General features: G+C 52.4%; 2 protein-coding genes and 1 pseudogene across 2 annotated transcripts; all 3 read left to right on the top strand.

Moving 5' to 3' along the window:
* The first annotated feature begins 348 nt into the window (after positions 1 to 348).
* Positions 349 to 9,493, top strand: LOC134389157 (chymotrypsinogen B2-like; annotated as a pseudogene).
* A 993-nt stretch (positions 9,494 to 10,486) lies between these two features.
* On the top strand, positions 10,487 to 12,415 carry LOC134387712 (uncharacterized). The gene is made up of 5 exons (XM_063110103.1): positions 10,487 to 10,543; positions 10,648 to 10,807; positions 10,896 to 11,332; positions 11,409 to 11,476; positions 12,313 to 12,415. The coding sequence occupies exons 1-5, from the start codon at positions 10,487 to 10,489 to the stop codon at positions 12,413 to 12,415; spliced, it is 825 nt and encodes a 274-aa protein (XP_062966173.1).
* Positions 12,416 to 12,982: 567 nt separating this feature from the next.
* Positions 12,983 to 16,635, top strand: LOC134389137 (chymotrypsinogen A-like). Its single transcript, XM_063112615.1, has 7 exons — positions 12,983 to 13,034; positions 13,956 to 14,059; positions 14,164 to 14,243; positions 14,345 to 14,426; positions 14,684 to 14,864; positions 15,772 to 15,905; positions 16,474 to 16,635. Exons 1-7 carry the CDS (start codon positions 12,983 to 12,985, stop codon positions 16,633 to 16,635), a joined length of 795 nt encoding a protein of 264 aa, XP_062968685.1.
* The last annotated feature ends 1,108 nt before the right edge of the window (positions 16,636 to 17,743 follow it).

Below are 17,743 nucleotides of genomic sequence, written 5' to 3'. Positions count from 1 at the left end.
CCTGCCCCTGCCTCCTGGCAAAGGCTGCACGTGCTGGGCTCTGTGGGGCTTGGGCCCCCACCTTGCCCTCAGTGCCCCAGAGATGCTGGGTGTTGCCAAGGCTTACGGGTGGTATTGGGACAGGGCAGTTGCCCTTTTCCCAGGGGCTGGGGTGTCCCAGGCTGACAGGCTGGCTGTGAGAGGGGCATGGCCCACATTTATCACCACAGGTCCCAGATAACAAAAGGGTGGCTCTCAGGTCTCCCCGGCTGGGGAGGGACAGAAGGGCTGTTCAGGGTTTGGGGGCTCCCAGGGGATGTAAAAAAAACCCCGTGGCAGGCAGGCCCCACACCTCCCTGACGCAGCACCATGGCCTTTCTTTGGCTCCTTTCCTGCGTTGCCCTCATGGGGGACACCTTTGGTGAGTGCTGGGGCCCGGGTGGGCAGCCAGGCCTGGGAGGAGCCTGGGGAAGAGGTCCTGGAGCCCTCAGTGGCCCCCAAAGGCAGGTCACATCAGAGGAGCTCTGTCCTGAGGTGGTAGCAGTGGGGCCTGGCCAAGAGGGAGATCTGAGCTCCCTTCTCTGCCCGCTTGGGCCTCACACCCAGCATAGCCATCTGAGGCTACTGGGAGCAGAGGGTCCTTCTGGGACTTTCTAAGCCTATGCATGTGCTCCAGTGGTGGAAAGACAATTCTAGGTGCTGCTGTGGTATGAGGTGTCAGAAGTGGCTCAGGTGGGGGTGCTGTGGACAGGGTAAGGGGTGGCTGCCCAAGACCCCTTATGCATCCTCTGGGGTTTTTATTTATTATGCTGGGCACTTGCTAACCATTTTGCTTTCTATTAAAAAAAAAAAAAAGAAATAGTAAAAAATATAGGAAAAATAAGAAATCCATGTATCTACCATCAGGAGTTAGCAAATCTCTTCTTAAAACATGAAATTCAGGTGAGGCTCCCGTTCTCTCCCTTCCCCTGCCTGGAATGTAATCCTTATTCTGAATTTGCATGCATCACTTCTATGCAGGTTTATACAAAGGCATTACATATTTATTTATTTTATTTTTATTTTTATTTTTTTCCCAATTTTAGTTAGTTTTAATTATTTTTTTTTTTAATTTTATTATGTCGATATACATTGTGCCTAATTATTGTTGCCCGTCACCAAAACCTCCCTCCCTCCTCCCTCCCCCCTCCCCCCCAACAATGTCCTTTCTGTTTGCTTGTCGTATCAACTTCAAGTAATTGTGGTTGTTATATCTTCTCCCCCCCCCCGGTTTTTTTTTTTGTGTGTGTGTGTGTGTGTGTGTGAATTATATATTAATTTTTAGCTCCCACCAATAAGTGAGAACATGTGGTATTTTTTTTTCTGTGCCTGATTTGTTTCACTTAATATAATTCTCTCAAGGTCCATTCATGTTGTTGCAAATGGCAGTATTTCATTCGTTTTTATAGCTGAGTAGTATTCCATTGTGTAGATGTACCACATTTTCTGTATCCACTCATCCGATGATGGACATTTGGGCTGGTTCCAACTCTTGACTATTGTAAAGAGTGCTGCGATGAACATTGGGGAACAGGTATACCTTCGACTTGATGATTTCCATTCCTCTGGGTATATTCCCAACAGTGGGATGGCTGGGTCGTATGGTAGATCTATCTGCAATTGTTTGAGGAACCTCCATACCATTTTCCGTAGAGGCTGCACCATTTTGCAGTCCCACCAACAATGTATGAGAGTTCCTTTTTCTCCGCAGCCTCGCCAGCATTTATCATTCAGAGTCTTTTGGATTTTAGCCATCCTAACTGGGGTGAGATGGTATCTCAGTATGGTTTTGATTTGCATTTCCCGGATGCTGAGTGATGTGGAGCATTTTTTCATATGTCTCTTGGCCATTTGTATATCTTCCTTAGAGAAATGCCTATTTAGCTCTTTTGCCCATTTTTTAATTGGGTTGCTTGTTTTTTCCTTGTAAAGTTGTTTGAGTTCCTTATATATTCTGGATATTAATCCTTTGTCAGATGTATATTTTGTAAATATTTTCTCCCACTCTGTTGGTTGTCTTTTAACCTGTTAATTGTTTCTTTTGCTGTGCAGAAGCTTTTTAGTTTGATATAATCCCATTTGTTTATTTTTCCTTTAGTTGCCCGTGCTTTTGGGGTCATATTCATGAAGTCTGTGCCCAGTCCTATTTCCTGAAGTGTTTCTCCTATGTTTTCTTTAAGAAGTTTTATTGTTTCAGGGTGTATATTTAAATCCTTAATCTAGTTGGATCTAGTTTTATTCTCCTGCATATGGATATCCAGTTATCCCAGCACCATTTGCTGAAGAGGCAGTCCCTTCCCCAGGGAATAGGCTTGGTGTCTTTGTCAAAGATCAGATGGCAGTACATGTGTGGGTTGATTTCTGGATTCTCTATTCTATTCCATTGGTCAGTGTGTCTGTTTCTATGCCAGTACCATACTGTTTTGGTTATTATAGCTTTGTAGTATAGCTTAAAGTCAGGTAGTGTTATGCCTCCAGCTTTATTTTTTTTGTTCAGTGTTGCTTTGGCTATGCGTGGTCTTTTATTATTCCATATAAATGTCTGGATAGTTTCTTCCATTTCTGAGAAAAATGTCTTTGGAATTTTGGTGGGGATTGCATTGAATTTGTATATCACTTTGGGTAGTATGGACATTTTCACTATGTTGATTCTTCCAATCCAAGAGCATAGGATATCTTTCCATCTTCTTGTATCCTGTCTAATTTCTCTCCGCAGTGGTTTGTAGTTCTCATTATAGAGATTTTTCACATCCTTGGTTAACTCAGTATTTTATTTTTTTGGTGGCTATTGTAAATGGGAAGGCTTTCTTGATTTCTCGTTCTGCATGTTCACTATTGGAGAAAAGAAATGCTACTGATTTTTGTGTGTTGATTTTGTATCCTGCTACTGTGCTGAAATCATTTATCAATTCCAACAGTTTTTTTGTAGAGGTTTTAGGCTGTTTGATATATAGGATCATGTCATCTGCAAACAGGGACAGTTTGACTTCACCAATCTGGATGCTCTTTATTTCCTTCTCTTCTCTGATTGATCTGGCTAATACTTCCAACACTATGTTGGATAGGAGTGGTGAGAGTGGGCATCCTTGTCTAGTTCCTGTTCTTAAAGGAAAAGCTTTCAGCTTTTCCCCATTCAGGATGATATTGGCAGTGGGTTTGTCATATATCGCTTTAATTATGTTGAGATACTTTCCCTCTATACCTAACTTATAGAGGGTCTTTGTCATGAATGAGTGCTGAACTTTATCAAATGCTTTTTCAGCATCTATAGATATGATCATATGGTCCTTGTGTTTGAGTTTATTAATATGGTGTATCACATTTATTGATTTGCGTATGTTGAACCAACCTTGCATCCCTGGGATGAATCCCACTTGATCGTGGTGAATAATTTTACATACGTGTTGCTGTATTCTGTTTGCTAGTATTTTAGTGAGGATTTTTGCATCTATATTCATCAAGGATATCGGCCTGTAGTTTTCTTTTTTGGTTATATCTTTACCTGGTTTTGGTATCAGGATGATGTCTGCTTCATAGAATGAGTTTGGGAGATTTGCGTCTGTTTCAATCTTTTGGAATAGTTTGTAAAGAATCGGTGTCAATTCCTCTTTGAATGTTTGGTAAAATTCTGCTGTGAATCCATCTGGTCCTGGGCTTTTCTTTGTTGGGAGCCTTCTGATAACAGCTTCAATCTCCTTTATTGTTATTGGACTGTTCAAATTTTCTACATCTTCATGGTTCTGTTTTGGGAGCTTGTGTGTGTCCAGAAATTTATCCATTTCCTCCAGTTTTTCAAATTTATTGGCGTATAGTTGTTTATAGTAGTCTTGAATGATTCCTTGTATTTCAGATGAATCAGTTGTAATATCGCCTTTTTCATTTCTAATTTTTGTTATTTGAATCTTCTCTCTTCTTCTTTTTGTTAGCCATGCTAACGGTTTGTCAATTTTATTTATCTTTTCAAAAAACCAACTTTTTGATTCAGTGAACTTTTGTATTGTTTTTTGGGTTTCAATTTCATTAAGTTCTGCTCTGATCTTAATGATTTCTTTCCGTCTGCTAACTTTAGGTTTGGATTGATCTTGTTTTTCTAGTTCTTTAAGGTGAAGTGTTAGGTTGTTCACTTGCCATCTTTCCATTCTTCTGAGGTGAGCATTTAATGCAATAAATTTCCCCCTTAATACTGCTTTTGCAGTATCCCACAGGTTTTGATATGATGTATCATTATTTTCAATAAATTTTTTGATTTCCTGCTTGATTTCTTCTTGGACCCATATGTCATTAAGTAGAATGCTATTTAATTTCCATGTGTTTGTATAGTTTCCAGAGTTTTGTTTGTTATTAATTTCTAGTTTTAATCCATTGTGGTCTGAGAAGATACACGGGATAATTCCAATTTTTTGAATTTATTGAGACTTGATTTGTGACCTAATATGTGATCTATCCTGGAGAATGATCCATGTGCTGATGAGAAGAATGAATATTCTGTAGATATCTGATGGAATGTTCTGTAGATATCTGCCAATTCCAATTGTTCTAGAGTATTGTTTAGATCTTGTGTTTCTCTGCTGATTCTTTGCCTAGATGATCTGTCTAATATTGACAGTGGGGTGTTCAGGTCCTCTGCTATTATGGTATTAGTGTCTATTTCCTTCTTTAGGTCTAATAGAGTTTGTTTTATAAATCTGGCTGCTCCAACATTGGGTGCGTACATATTTATGATTGTTATGTCTTCTTGATGGATCAGTCCTTTTATCATTAAGTAGTGTCCCTCATTGTCTCTTTTTATGGTTTTTAGTTTAAAGTCTATTTGGTCAGATATAAGAATAGCTACTCCAGCTCGTTTTTCTTTTCTGTTTGCATGGTAAATCTTTTTCCATCCTTTCACTCTTATTCTATGTGAATCTTTATGGGTGAGGTTTGTCTCTTGAAGGCAGCATATAGTTGGGTCCTCCTTTTTAATCCAGTCAGCCAGTCTGTGTCTTTTGATTGGGGAATTTAAGCCTTTTATATTAAGAGTTGTTATTGAAAGGTGTTGATTTATTCCTAGCATTTTATTGGTTGTTTGGTTGTCTTAGGTGTCTTTTGTTCCTTGCTTTCTGATTTACTGTTTGGTTTCTGTGTTTGTTGGTTCCTTAGGTTGTAGATAGCATTTTTGTTTGATTGTTTTCTCTTCATGAATGCCATTTTTATTATACTAGTGAGTTTTGATTTTTCTTGGGTTTTTACGGCAATGGTAGTTATTTTTCAGGAACCAAACCCAGTACTCCCTTGAGGATTTCTTGTAAGGGTGGTCATGTGGTAGTGAACTCCCGCAGTTTTTGTTTGTCTGAGAAATATACTATTTGCCCTTCATTTCAGAAGGATAGCCTTGCAGGGTAGAGTATTCTTGGCTGGCAATCTTTGTCTTTTAGTATTTTGAATATATCATCCCATTCCTTTCTAGCTTTTATGGTTTGTGATGAGAAGTCTGATGTTAGCCTGGTTGGGGCTCCCTTATAGGTGATTTGACGCTTCTCTCTTGCAGCTTTTAAGATTCTTTCTTTGTCTCTGAGTTTTGCCAATTTGACTATAACATGTCTTGGAGAAGGTCTTTTTGGGTTGAATACGTTTGGAGATTGTTGAGCTGCCTGGATCTGAAGATCTGTGATTTTTCATATACCTGGGAAGTTTTCTGCCACTATTTTGTTGAATATGTTTTCAATGGAATCTCCGTTTTCCTCCCCTTCTGGAATACCCATGACTCGGAAATTTGAGTGCTTAAGGTTGTCTAATATCTCTCTCAGATTTTCTTCCATGTCCTTGATTCTTTTTTCTTTCTTTTTGTCTGCTTGTGTTATTTCAAACAGCCCATCTTCAAGTTCAGAGGTTCTCTCTTCAACTTTGACAAGCCTGCTGGTTAAACTCTCCATTGTGTTTTTTATTTCGCTGAATAACTTCTTCAGTTCAGCAAGTTCTGCTACATTTTTTTTTCAGGACATCAATTTCCTTGTACATTTCCTCTTTCAGGTCCTGTATACTTTTCCTCATTTCATCATAACGTCTAGCTGAGTTTTCTTGTATCTCATTCAATTTCCTTAGAATTATCACTCGAAATTCCTTGTCAGTCATTTCAAGGGTTCTTGTTCTATAGGATCTAGAGTTTGAGATTTATTAACTTTTGGTGGTGTACTTTCTTGATTTTCTGTATCATTACATATTTATAAATCCTTAAACAATGTATACAATTGTTATTTGTTTATTTATTTATTTTGAAATTTACATAAACTGTCCTACTCTGTGTCTGTTGTTGGCTTTTCCCGCTCCCATAATGTTCTAGATTTATCCATCCAGCTCATTCACTAGAATCGCTATAATTTACTCCCTGTTGTGTGAATACACTATTTTTCTCCTAGTTTTTTTGCTATTACAAAAAATAAATTATTATTATGACTTCTGTTGGTGATGCCAATCCTCGGTGAACAGCTTCCCCATCTCCTGCTCCAGTGACAGGAGAGGCAGATGCTGGGTCTGTAGCCGTGACAAGGGCTCTGGAAGTGGCATGGCTGGTTGTGGGGTCTGTACCTGCTCAAATGTGAAGCCACATTGCCACACCCATACCCAGGTGCTGAGAATTTGTCCCAGATAAGGATCTACACATGAGCACACCTGCCTTTTCTCACTGTTCTGTTTTCTGCTCCCTCTCCACCTTTTATGGTGTGGAGTCAAGTCCCATTTTATTTAATAACTAAGCAACCAGAACTTTACACAATGAATAGTTCCTGAAATGGTAAAGAATCATATAAATAGGAAATTCACTGTGAGCACAGCAGTGTGGAATTTCCCATCAGCAAGGTGTCTGAGCTCCAGATTCCGCACTAACGCAGAGTTAGATTTTAATTCCACACCACCTGCCCCCAAGCTCTGCTCCCCACTGGACAGCTGAGGACGCAGGATCGGAGCGCTACCGCCACTGGTCTAAGGCAAAACAGCCGGGAAGGATGGGGGCCCAGGCAGTCTGATGGCCCGGCTAGCTTTCTGCTCCTTCAGGCAGGATGGGCCCTGGGTGGGGGCAGCCACGTCACTTTGCAGCCCTGGAAGGATGATTGCGGCCAAAAGGCTGTGTTTGGAGGACCCTTGAGCCTAGAGTTTGGGGGGTCAGGGGGAGTCTCCAGAGGAGATGGCACAGTTGGGTCCTAGGCTGGCCTGGGAGGACTGAGGAAGAAACTGGGAGCTCTGCAACACCAACACGTGAGGCCTACATAGGCTCTGGGCCTCCGTCCTTCCTCAGCCCACTCCCATCCTCCAGGCTGTGGGGTCCCCGCCATCCACCCTGTGCTGAGTGGCCTGTCCAGGATCGTCAATGGGGAGGAAGCTGTCCCTGGCTCCTGGCCCTGGCAGGTGTCCCTGCAGGTGAGAGGGGGATTCTGGACACCTGGGGGGCACGCTGGGGTGTTGGCCAGGCTGGGGGTGCCACCCACGTGGGAGCTGCTGACCCTCCCATCTTCCTCCCCAGGACAAGACCCGCTTCCACTTCTGCAGGGGCTCCCTCATCAGTGAACGCTGGGTGGTCACTGCTGCCCACTGCAGAGTCACGTGAGTGCCGGGCAGCTGTGGGCTCTGTCCCTAGCTCTAGTTGGGCAGAGGAGAGGGGAGCAGGGGACATGCCTAGCCCTCAAGCCCTAAATGCTTTGTCTAGGAGGTTTGACAGGGTTGTAGCTGGAGAGGTTGACCAGAACTCTAGGAGGAGGACACCCAGGTCCTGAAGATTGCAGAAGATCCAGGAGGCTGAGACGATGGATGAGACGTGGGAGAATGAGGGGGACAGGTGGGAGACATCTGCTCTGCTGTTTGAGGGAAGGAGTCGAGTAATGCTGGCCTCAGAATTCTCATTCTGGGCTCCTGTGGGTCTACTTACTCTGAATGGGCCACCAGGACAGGACTTTGTCTTGTGAAACACCTGGTCTCACTCACAGGTTTTCAAGAACCCCATTACAACAGTCTTACCATCAACAATGACATCACCCTGCTGAAGCTGTCCACGTCCACCCGCTTCTCCAACGAAGTACCTCCATGTGCCTGCCCAGCGCCTACTGGAAAGCTGTGTGTCACCACATGCTGGGGCTTCACCAACCCAGGAGGTACAGGATGTGACCCATATGGCTTTATTTTTCGGTCTAAATATCAACACAGTCTTAGATCTTTCCATTTCTTCATTTTAAGTCCCCTGCCTTAAAAATCTACAAGACACTATAAAAATAAGGGCTGACAATGATGTCCTCGGACAGGAGGTTTCTGAAGGAACTCTGATTACAAGCCAGCATGGCCCCGCTGGCCTGCAGTGAGGGGCAGCACCAGCTTTCCAACCTGGATTTCTCTCCAGACTTGAGCCGCGTGGCTGTGTCAAGCTTGCCAGGACTCTTGGCCAGGAATCACATTCCAATGTCTAGTCGGGGAACTGCAGATGAGACCCTGGAGCTCTCCTGCCGGCTGCTTGCTCTGGCTGATTTTCTTACTCCAGTGCCCCGAGTTCTGCTACCCAAGCCCAGCACACCATGGCTGGGCCCCTAGTTCCAACAGACACCAAGACTCTTGACAGGCTGCAGCAGGCGGCCCTGCCCATGGTGTCCAGCACCCAGTGCAAGAAGTCCTGGGGCTCGTCTGTTACCAGCAAGATGATCTGCGCCGGGGCCAATGGTGTCTCTCCTCCTGCAGTGTACGGCATTCAGGCTGCCCTGCCCACCTGGCTGACCGCGCCCAGCCCCTGCACAGGCTGGGAGGGCCACAAGCCCGCCCTGGAGGCCTGGGCTCCCCTCCACTCTCCTCCCTCATCAACTTAACCTCATTCCCCGCCTGGGCTCCCCTCTCCTCTCCTCCCTCATCGACTTAACCTCGTTCTCCGCCTGGTCCCCAGAGCCACCACGGTGCAGTGTTCCATAGATATCAATGTCTGAGCAGTGGCATCTCCGGATGCCATGCAGAGCTCAGCCTGAACAGTGGAACGTGGTGGCCCAGAGGGCTCCAGCAGGGCTCAGGCAGCCCTTCCGCCCTCATGGTGGCCCAATGGCCAGCCCAAACCTTGCTCTTCCTCCTGCTGGTCGAACCAGCCTTGTTGAGCTCCTGTTACAGGTCCCAACCCAGGCGGGGTCCAGACTTCCAGGGGCATGAACCACACACGGAACTGCTGAGGTCGTTCGTAATCCATCCAGTGAGCATGTGCGGAGCAGCGCCTGGGTTCAGGCCCCGGACTGGGATCTGGGAACAATGGCCACAGTCCCTGGGGCCAAGCCCCCTGGGCTGCCAGGTCCAAGCCCTCTCTCTCTCTCTCCTGCAGGGCGACTCTGGCAGCCCCCTCGTCTGCCAGAAGGATGGAGCCTGGACCATGGTGAGCATCGTGTCCTGGGGCAGCAGCTCCTGCTCCACCTCCACTCCAGCCGTCTACGCCCGCGTCACCGAGCTCGTGTCCTGGGTGCAGCAGATCCTGGCGGCCAACTGAGCCCACGGCCCCACCCTGGCCTCCCTCTCACCTGCGCCCCACAGAGCCTCAATAAACCCGTGGAACACACGTCAGTGCTGTCTGTCTCCTGTTTGGGGGTCTCCAAGGCCTCACTCTGCTCCTGAACTTGGGCCTTCTATGGGTTGGATTGTGCCGGTCTAGGCGGTGGAGGGTGGCTGCCTCTGGAGGTCCCCTCCTGTGTTAGTCTGTTTTGTGTTGCTATAACAGAATACCTGAAACTGGGTAATTTATAAGGAAAAGAGTTTTATTTGGCTTACGATTCTGGGACAGCTGCATCTGGCATGGGCCTCAGGCTGCTTCCACTCATGGTGGAAAGTGGCAGGCAGCTGGTGGGGACAAGCCGATCACATGGTGAGAGAAAGCAAGAGAGACAGAGGAGAGGTGCCAGGGTCCTACATACAAGGAGCTCTCGCAGTAACCAATCGAGCGAGAACTCACTGATTACTTCCCCTCCCCCAGGGAGAGCATTAATCCATTCATGAGGGATCCGCCCCCATGACTCAATCAGTTTCCAACACTGCCACATTGGGGATCAAATTTCCACATGAGTTCTGGAGGGGACAACACGTCCAAACTCCATCACCTCCTTACTCCCCTTCCTGACCACTTGGGCTCTAGCTCCCCAGAGAGTGACCAAGAAGGCACAGGCAGATGACATGGGATGCAAAGGGGGCAGGGCCCAGGTTGACCTTGGCCTCCACCCTCACCCCGTGCTCCCACCCCAGGCAGCAGGGGCCCCGCCATCCAGCCCTGCTCAGCGTGCTCAGGGATCTGCCACCAGGGGTGGGTGGCCGGGGGTGAGTCCACTGCTGGCCCCACACACGGGGCTCTTCCCGGCGTCAGCCCATTCAGGCTGCTTCTCCAGGACTCGTGATAGGGAGGGTATGGCCAGGCAGGCTGTGATCGGTGGGCTCTGTAAACATAATGGGGTCCCTCAGGCAGATCCCCCGCCTGCCTCCCCGGCCACGTGCCATGACTTTTCTCTGGCTCCTCCTCAGCCTCCTGCCCTTGGCAGCAGCTTTGGTCCATGTGAGGCTCAGTCAGGCCTGGGAGCCCCACGTCAAATTTCCCATCCACCACCCAAATGCCCAGAGGTGGCAACGGGGTGGGGTCCGTGTCCTCCTGCCTCTAAGCCCTGCCACACGCTGGTGGGACCCCAGCGCCTGCTGGCCACGTCCTCCGTCTCCTCCTCCTCCTCCACCCTGCTGGCCGCTCCTTCTCAGCCACCCTGGGCACTTCGGCTCACGTCTCCCACCCCTTGGCCGGCCTTGAGGACACCTCCAACCCCTGCAGGTCCCATGGGAACCTGAAGCACAAGTGGACATACTCTGGTCCCCTTTCTTGTCTCAGTCTCCTCCATGCACTCTGCCACCCACCCCAGAAGCCGGGGACATCCGGGCACCTCCCCCTCCACACCCGCCTCCAGGCCTGTGGTTCTGCCTCCCGCGTGTCACCCCATCCATCCCTCCTGCCCACCCCCCGCCCCTCACCCCCAGCGCTTCACCCACAGGACTGGCCACAGTCGGGCTTGTGTCCTCCCAGGTGCCCCAATCCACGCAGGCCATGGCCATGGTCACAGTCAGCTCAGGCCAAGCCGGGGCTGCCGGGGTGTGGCCGCCGCGCCCCTGCCCCACGTGCCCAGTGGCTGCCAGCGGGCATCAGCGCCCTGTCTTCACCGGGTCACCAGGCTCTTCTCCGTCGCCCCCTGGAGTGCCCCGCCCTGCCTCCGGTGTCTCGGCCCCTCACTCCCCTCGGGCCACGCGGGCCTCCCGAGCTTCCTGCCACCCCGGACACCTGCCCTGGCTGTCCCCTCGGCCTGCACGCCGTCTCCTCCCCCACAGGGGCGCTTGGCCACTCCCGCTAACTCAGGTTGTTCCCTTCCATGTCCCTACAGAGTGAGGCCCTCCTGGCCGTGGCATCGATAACCATGATGAACATGACATCTCCGTCGCTGGTGGGGACGTGCGTTTTACTGATGTCTTATGACTCCTTTCCCTGAGCTCCCCGCCCCGTCCCGGTGCGCCTGCTAAGGACAGGAATGTGCGTGTTTCTTTAGCTCGGTCTGTTCCAGGAGGGGCTGGTGGGCGGAGCTTGATAGACGAGCAGGTGTCAACACCCGTCACGGACGCGCTGCACGCAGAGACCCTGCCACGCGCACCGGGCCACTCTACCTCCAGCCACACGTTGTGGCCGCCCCTCTCGGTCATTAGTCATGTTCTAGAATGAGCAAAGGGCACGACCAGGCAACCAATTCAAGAAAAAGCAATGCACAGGACTGACCGACACGGACTAGGTGTTAGGCCTGGTCCTAGTGCTCTCAAGAGGGGTTGTGTCCTTTTGTCATGTGGGACCCATTCTATAAGTATCCCCATTTACATACATAGAAGCAGGATCAGAGAGGGTAAGTAACTTGCCCAAGGCTCCACAGCATTGTGGGACTAAAACCTGTGGCGTAAACAAACCTGTCACGGTCATTCGTGCAATGGAAATTACAAACAGCCATGAGATATTTTCCTGTTTATTTGGGGGGGGGGGGGGTTGCCCGGAGTCTGCCAACCTCAACCCCAGATTTCTTCCTCCCCAGTTTCCCAATTGCTGGGAAAGGGCCCGACGTTACACCCTGTCACCCAAACCAGGAACCACATTTCCTTGCCCCCCATTAAACCTTGAGGTCCTGCCTCCACTGGCTCTCGTCAGAGTGACAGCAGGGTCCCCTGGCTTGTCCCTAAGCCCAGTGTTGCCCCAGGAAGCCACACACTCACATCCAGGGGCCCATGCACTCTGGCCCCTGTGCGAAGGGGCCCAGCTCAGCGTGAATGGGCAGTGGGCGGCTTGTCCCTGTCAGCCGCTCTGCACACAGCCCAAGAGATGGCCAAAGACATTGAACTGAGCCTCCACTGAGCCTTCTTGGCCGGCCCTGAGAACAGGTGGAGCGTCCTCAGCCCCTGGCCACCCGTTCCCTCACTCAAGCCTGTGTCCCGCACTGCGGGGTGCGAGCCTGGTCCCCCAGCCTCTCCCCTCCTTGACCACACTGCCCCAGAGGTCTTTGAACAACTTACAGATCAACTAAATTATCTGTCCGAGGTTCTCCAGACCACGAGACACTAGGCTGGCGCTCAGATCTGGGGCTTCCGGACTCAAGCCATGGAGGACCCCTAACAAGGCAGGGCCTGGAGGAGGAAGGCTGCGGGTCAAAGGCCACCTCATTAAGATGAGGAACTAAAAATGGAAAAAAAAAAAAAAGGGCCACTTTTTCCATCCTCACCTTCCCCCTTGGCCCCAGCCCCAGGCTCGGCTGTGGCCGCAGCTGCTGCCATCCCAGGCCCCTGTGCCAGCCCTGCCTCTCAGGTACACTCCCAGGGAAGGGATTATCACCTCAAGGTCTCCAGATAACAGCCTGGCACACAGGGATATAACAGGGAGCCCCAGGCAGGTGCCCGACACCTCCGTTACCTTGACCACAGCACCATGGCCTTCCTCTGGCTCCTCTCCTGCTGGGCCCTCTTGGGCACTGCTCTCAGTAAGTGCCAGCCTGGTGGAGGTGGGAAGGCTGTCTCCCTTCACCCCCAACCCCGAGGGCCTGCTCCCAGTTCAGCTGCGCACAGCGGCTGGAGCCCAACCAGTCACTGTCCCCCCTGCGAGCCTCCCTGACCCCACCGCCACAGTGGGGACGCTGGGACGACTGGACCAGACCACGGGCTCCGTGGCCATCTCAGATGTCACCTCAGACCCTAGCAGCTGGGGAGCCCCGCTCCCCTTCCCCACCACCCGCCAGTCTGAGGTTCCCAGGGGAGGAGGTGGACGTCCCTGGGGCTGCCTCGAGGGCTTGCACCCTGTGCAGGGCACAGGGAGGACACATCTCGGGGCACAGAATATACCCTGAATGGTCAGTGACTCCCACGCAGGCTCAGAGAGTGAACGTGTGGCACTTGTGGCTGGGCCTCTTCGAACCCAGACCTCTCTGGACCTGGAACCCTGTCCTTTTAAAGTCCTGTTCACTGAGCGCTTGCTGTGTGCCAGGAACAGAGAGGGCGCGTCCCCTGCTGGCTTGTCCTGCATCGTTACGCCTCCCCGGTGAGGCCACAGCTGTGCGAGGAGCACAGAATGACGGGGCACAGACACGCACAGTGGATTAGCCAGGCAGGACAGGGCCCCTCAGCCCTTGCTATGGCCCTGCCGCCACCTCAGTTCCACCAGGTTGGCTCACCTGGGCTGAGGAGGGGCCTGAGTCTGACTCCTGTGCGTCCAAGTGCCCAGAGCAGGGCAGACCAAGCTGTCCCTGCAGGACTCCTGGGCTGGGGCGGGAGGGGCAGTGCCAGGCTGAACCCCAGAGGCTTCGGGAGAGGGTTGGCGATGACAGGAGGCTGGGGCGCTGGGACGTGAGTGAGGGGGCCCAGAGTCAACCTGGACCGCCACCCCTCACCCCACTCCCATCCCCCAGGCTGCGGGGTCCCTGCCATTACCCCCGTGGTGAGCGGCCTGTCCAGGATCGTCAATGGGGAGGAAGCTGTCCCTGGCTCCTGGCCCTGGCAGGTGTCCCTGCAGGTGAGAGGGGCATTCTGGGTACCTGGGAGGCACGCTGGGGGTGTTGGCCAGGCTGGGGGTGCCACCCACGTGGGAGCTGCTGACCCTCCCATCTTCCTCCCCAGGACAAGACCGGCTTCCACTTCTGCGGGGGCTCCCTCATCAGTGAACGCTGGGTGGTCACCGCTGCCCACTGCGGGGTCACGTGAGTGCCTGGCAGCTGTGGGCTCTGCCTCCAGCTCTGGTCGGGAAGGGTAGGGGAGCAGGGGACGTGCCGAGCCCTCAAGCCCTGAATGCTTTGTCCAGGACATCGGACCGCGTTGTGGCTGGGGTTTTTGACAAGAGCGCTACTAACGACAAGGATGCCCAGGTCCTGAAGATCTCTCAGGTATGCCCAGACCCTGCCGGATGATCCAGGAGGTTCAGACGACTGATGAGGGGTTGGGGATGAGGGGGACACGTGGGAGAAGAGTCCTCGGCTGCTTGAGGGACAGGAGCAGAGTGGGGCTGGCAAGAGAATTCTCATTCTGGGCTCCCGTGGGTCCATTTTTCCTGAACCGGTCACCAGGAAAGGAGTTTGAGTCCGGAAACCTGCACATCGCGGCTCCTCCCGGGGCTCACCTGGGGTTCTGGTCTCACTCACAGGTTTTCAAGAACCCCAGTTACAACAGTGTTTCCATCAACAACGACATCACCCTGGTGAAGCTGTCCACGTCCGCAACCTTCAACGAAAAAGTGTCCGCTGTGTGCCTGCCCAGCGCCAGTGATGACTTCCCCGCTGGGAAGCTGTGTGTCACCACAGGCTGGGGCTTGACCAACCCCAAAAGTGAGCAGGACCCAGCCTGGCAGGGGCAGGCGCTGTTGCTGGGCTTGGGGCTGCCCCGAGCAGCAGGAGGTGCAGGATGTGACCCATATGGCTTTTTCTTTGGATCTAAATTTCAACACAGTCTTAAATCTTTCCATTTGTATAATTAAAGTCCCTGCCTTAAAAATCCACAAGACATTATAAAAACAAGGGCTGACAATGATGTCCTCAGAAAGGAGGTTTCTGAAGGAACTCTGATTACAAGCCAGCATGGGCCCCTGGCCTGCAGTGAGGGGCAGCACTGGCTTTCTAGCCTGGACTTCTGTCCAGACTTGAGCCACATGGCTGTGTCAAGCTCACCAGGAGTCTTGGCCGGGAGTCACATTCCCAGGTCTGATCAGGGACCTGCGGATGAGGCCCAGGAGCTCTCCTGTCGGCTGCTCGCTCTGGCTGATTTTCTTCCTCCAGTGTCCCGAGTTCTGCTACCCAAGCCCAGCACACCCCGGCTGGATCCCTCCTTCTCTCCTTTTACAGGACAGAAGCCACCAAGGGGGGAGGAGCAGGGAGGTGCTGAGAGAGGCAGGTCCATCAGAAGGAACTGGACCCCTTCCCTGGAAAGGAAGAGATGGCCCCTGCCACCCACCACGCAGTGGCTGGCAGTGCCAGGGCCAAGGCTGCGCTGGGCAGAGCAGGGTCCATTTGAACACCTTTGCTTGAAGCAAAGTCCCGACCACTTAGTGTGTAATCTGAGAGCAGCTGTACCCCAAGGATCCAGGGGAAGTTTCCATAGTGGTCTCAATGGTGGAGAGGCAGATGGCACAGGGGCACGCAGGCGTGTCCAGGCGGGCCCCGGTCTTTTACATGCAAGGTGGGCTGGGTGGGCTGGGTGGGCCACAGGGCCCTGACCCGCCTCCTCCTGTCCCTGCAGACAGCAACACTCCTGACAGGCTGCAGCAGGCGGCCCTTCCCATCGTGTCCAGCACCCAGTGCAAGAAGTCCTGGGGCTCGTCTGTTACCAGCAAGATGATCTGCGCCGGGGCCAACGGCGTCTCCTCCTGCAGTGTACGGCATTCAGGCTGCCCTGCCCACCTGGCTGACCGCGCCCAGCCCCTGCACAGGCCAGGAGGGCCACACGCCCGCCCTGGTGGCCTGGGCTCCCCTCTCCCCTCCTCCCTCATCGACATAACCTCGCTCCCCGCCTGGTCCCCAGAGCCACCACGGTGCAGTGTTCCATAGATATCAACGTCTGAGCAGTGGCACCTCTGGGTTCCATGCAGAGCTCAGCCTGAACAGTGGAAGGTGGTGGCCCAGAGGGCTCCAGCAGGGCTCAGGCCGCCCTTTCGCCCTCACGGTGGCCCAATGGCCAGCCCCCCCCTCGCTCTTCCTCCTGCTGGTCGAACCAGCCTTGTTGAGCTCCTGTTACAGGTCCCTACCCAGGGGGGTCCAGACTTCCAGGGGCACGAACCACACACGGAACTGCTGAGGTCGTTCGTAATCCATCCAGTGAGCATGTGCGGAGCAGCTCCTGGGTTCAGGCCCCAAACTGGGCTCTGGGAACAATGGCCACAGTCCCCGGGGCCAAAGCCCCCTGGGCTGCCAGGTCCAAGCCCTCTCTCTCTCTCTCCTGCAGGGCGACTCTGGCGGCCCCCTTGTCTGCCAGAAGGATGGAGCCTGGAACCTGGTGGGCATCGTGTCCTGGGGCAGCAGCTCCTGCTCCACCTCCACCCCAGCTGTCTACGCCCGCGTCACCGAGCTCGTGTCCTGGGTGCAGCAGATCCTGGCAGCCAACTGAGCCCACGGCCCCACCCTGGCCTCCCTCTCACCTGCGCCCCACAGAGCCTCAATAAACCCGTGGAACACACGTCAGTGCTGTCTGTCTCCTGTTTGGGGGTCTCCAAGGCCTCACTCTGCTCCTGAACTTGGGCCTTCTATGGGTTGGATTGTGCCGGTCTAGGCGGTGGAGGGTGGCTGCCTCTGGAGGTCCCCTCCTGTGTTAGTCTGTTTTGTGTTGCTATAACAGAATACCTGAAACTGGGTAATTTATAAGGAAAAGAGTTTTATTTGGCTTACGATTCTGGGACAGCTGCATCTGGCATGGGCCTCAGGCTGCTTCCACTCATGGTGGAAAGTGGCAGGCAGCTGGTGGGGACAAGCCGATCACATGGTGAGAGAAAGCAAGAGAGACAGAGGAGAGGTGCCAGGGTCCTACATACAAGGAGCTCTCGCAGTAACCAATCGAGCGAGAACTCACTGATTACTTCCCCTCCCCCAGGGAGAGCATTAATCCATTCATGAGGGATCCGCCCCCATGACTCAATCAGTTTCCAACACTGCCACATTGGGGATCAAATTTCCACGAGTTTTGGAGGGGACAACACATCCAAACTCCATCACCTCCTTAGTCCCCTTCCTGACCACTTGGGCTCTAGCTCCCCAGAGAGTGACCAAGAAGGCACAGGCAGATGACATGGGATGCAAAGGGGGCAGGGCCCAGGTTGACCTTGGCCTCCACCCTCACCCCGTGCTCCCACCCCAGGCAGCAGGGGCCCCGCCATCCAGCCCTGCTCAGCGTGCTCAGGGATCTGCCACCAGGGGTGGGTGGCCGGGGGCGAGTCCACTGCTGGCCCCACACACGGGGCTCTTCCCGGCGTCAGCCCATTCAGGCTGCTTCTCCAGGACTCGTGATAGGGAGGGTATGGCCAGGCAGGCTGTGATCGGTGGGCTCTGTAAACATAATGGGGTCCCTCAGGCAGACCCCCCGCCCGCCTCCCCGGCCACGTGCCATGACCTTTCTCTGGCTCCTCCTCAGCCTCCTGTCCTTGGCAGCAGCTTTGGTCCATGTGAGGCTCAGTCAGGCCTGGGAGCCCCACGTCCAATTGCCCATCCACCACCCAAATGCC

The sequence above is a fragment of the Cynocephalus volans genome, chromosome 10 (genome assembly GCF_027409185.1).
Source record: "Cynocephalus volans isolate mCynVol1 chromosome 10, mCynVol1.pri, whole genome shotgun sequence".
NCBI lineage: Eukaryota > Metazoa > Chordata > Mammalia > Dermoptera > Cynocephalidae > Cynocephalus > Cynocephalus volans.
This window is presented reverse-complemented; position numbering and strand designations above follow the sequence as displayed.

Coding starts and splice junctions, on each gene's coding strand:
- LOC134387712 (XM_063110103.1), top strand. CDS start 10,487: ATGACTTTTCTCTGGCTCCTCCTCAGCCTCCTGCCCTTGGCAGCAGCT. Junction 11,333..11,408: donor CCTGGCTGTCCCCTCGGCCT/GCACGCCGTCTC, acceptor ATGTCCCTACAG/AGTGAGGCCCTCCTGGCCGT. Junction 11,477..12,312: donor TCTCCGTCGCTGGTGGGGAC/GTGCGTTTTACT, acceptor CCCTGTGCGAAG/GGGCCCAGCTCAGCGTGAAT.
- LOC134389137 (XM_063112615.1), top strand. CDS start 12,983: ATGGCCTTCCTCTGGCTCCTCTCCTGCTGGGCCCTCTTGGGCACTGCT. Junction 14,060..14,163: donor CCTGGCAGGTGTCCCTGCAG/GTGAGAGGGGCA, acceptor CTTCCTCCCCAG/GACAAGACCGGCTTCCACTT. Junction 14,244..14,344: donor GCTGCCCACTGCGGGGTCAC/GTGAGTGCCTGG, acceptor TGCTTTGTCCAG/GACATCGGACCGCGTTGTGG.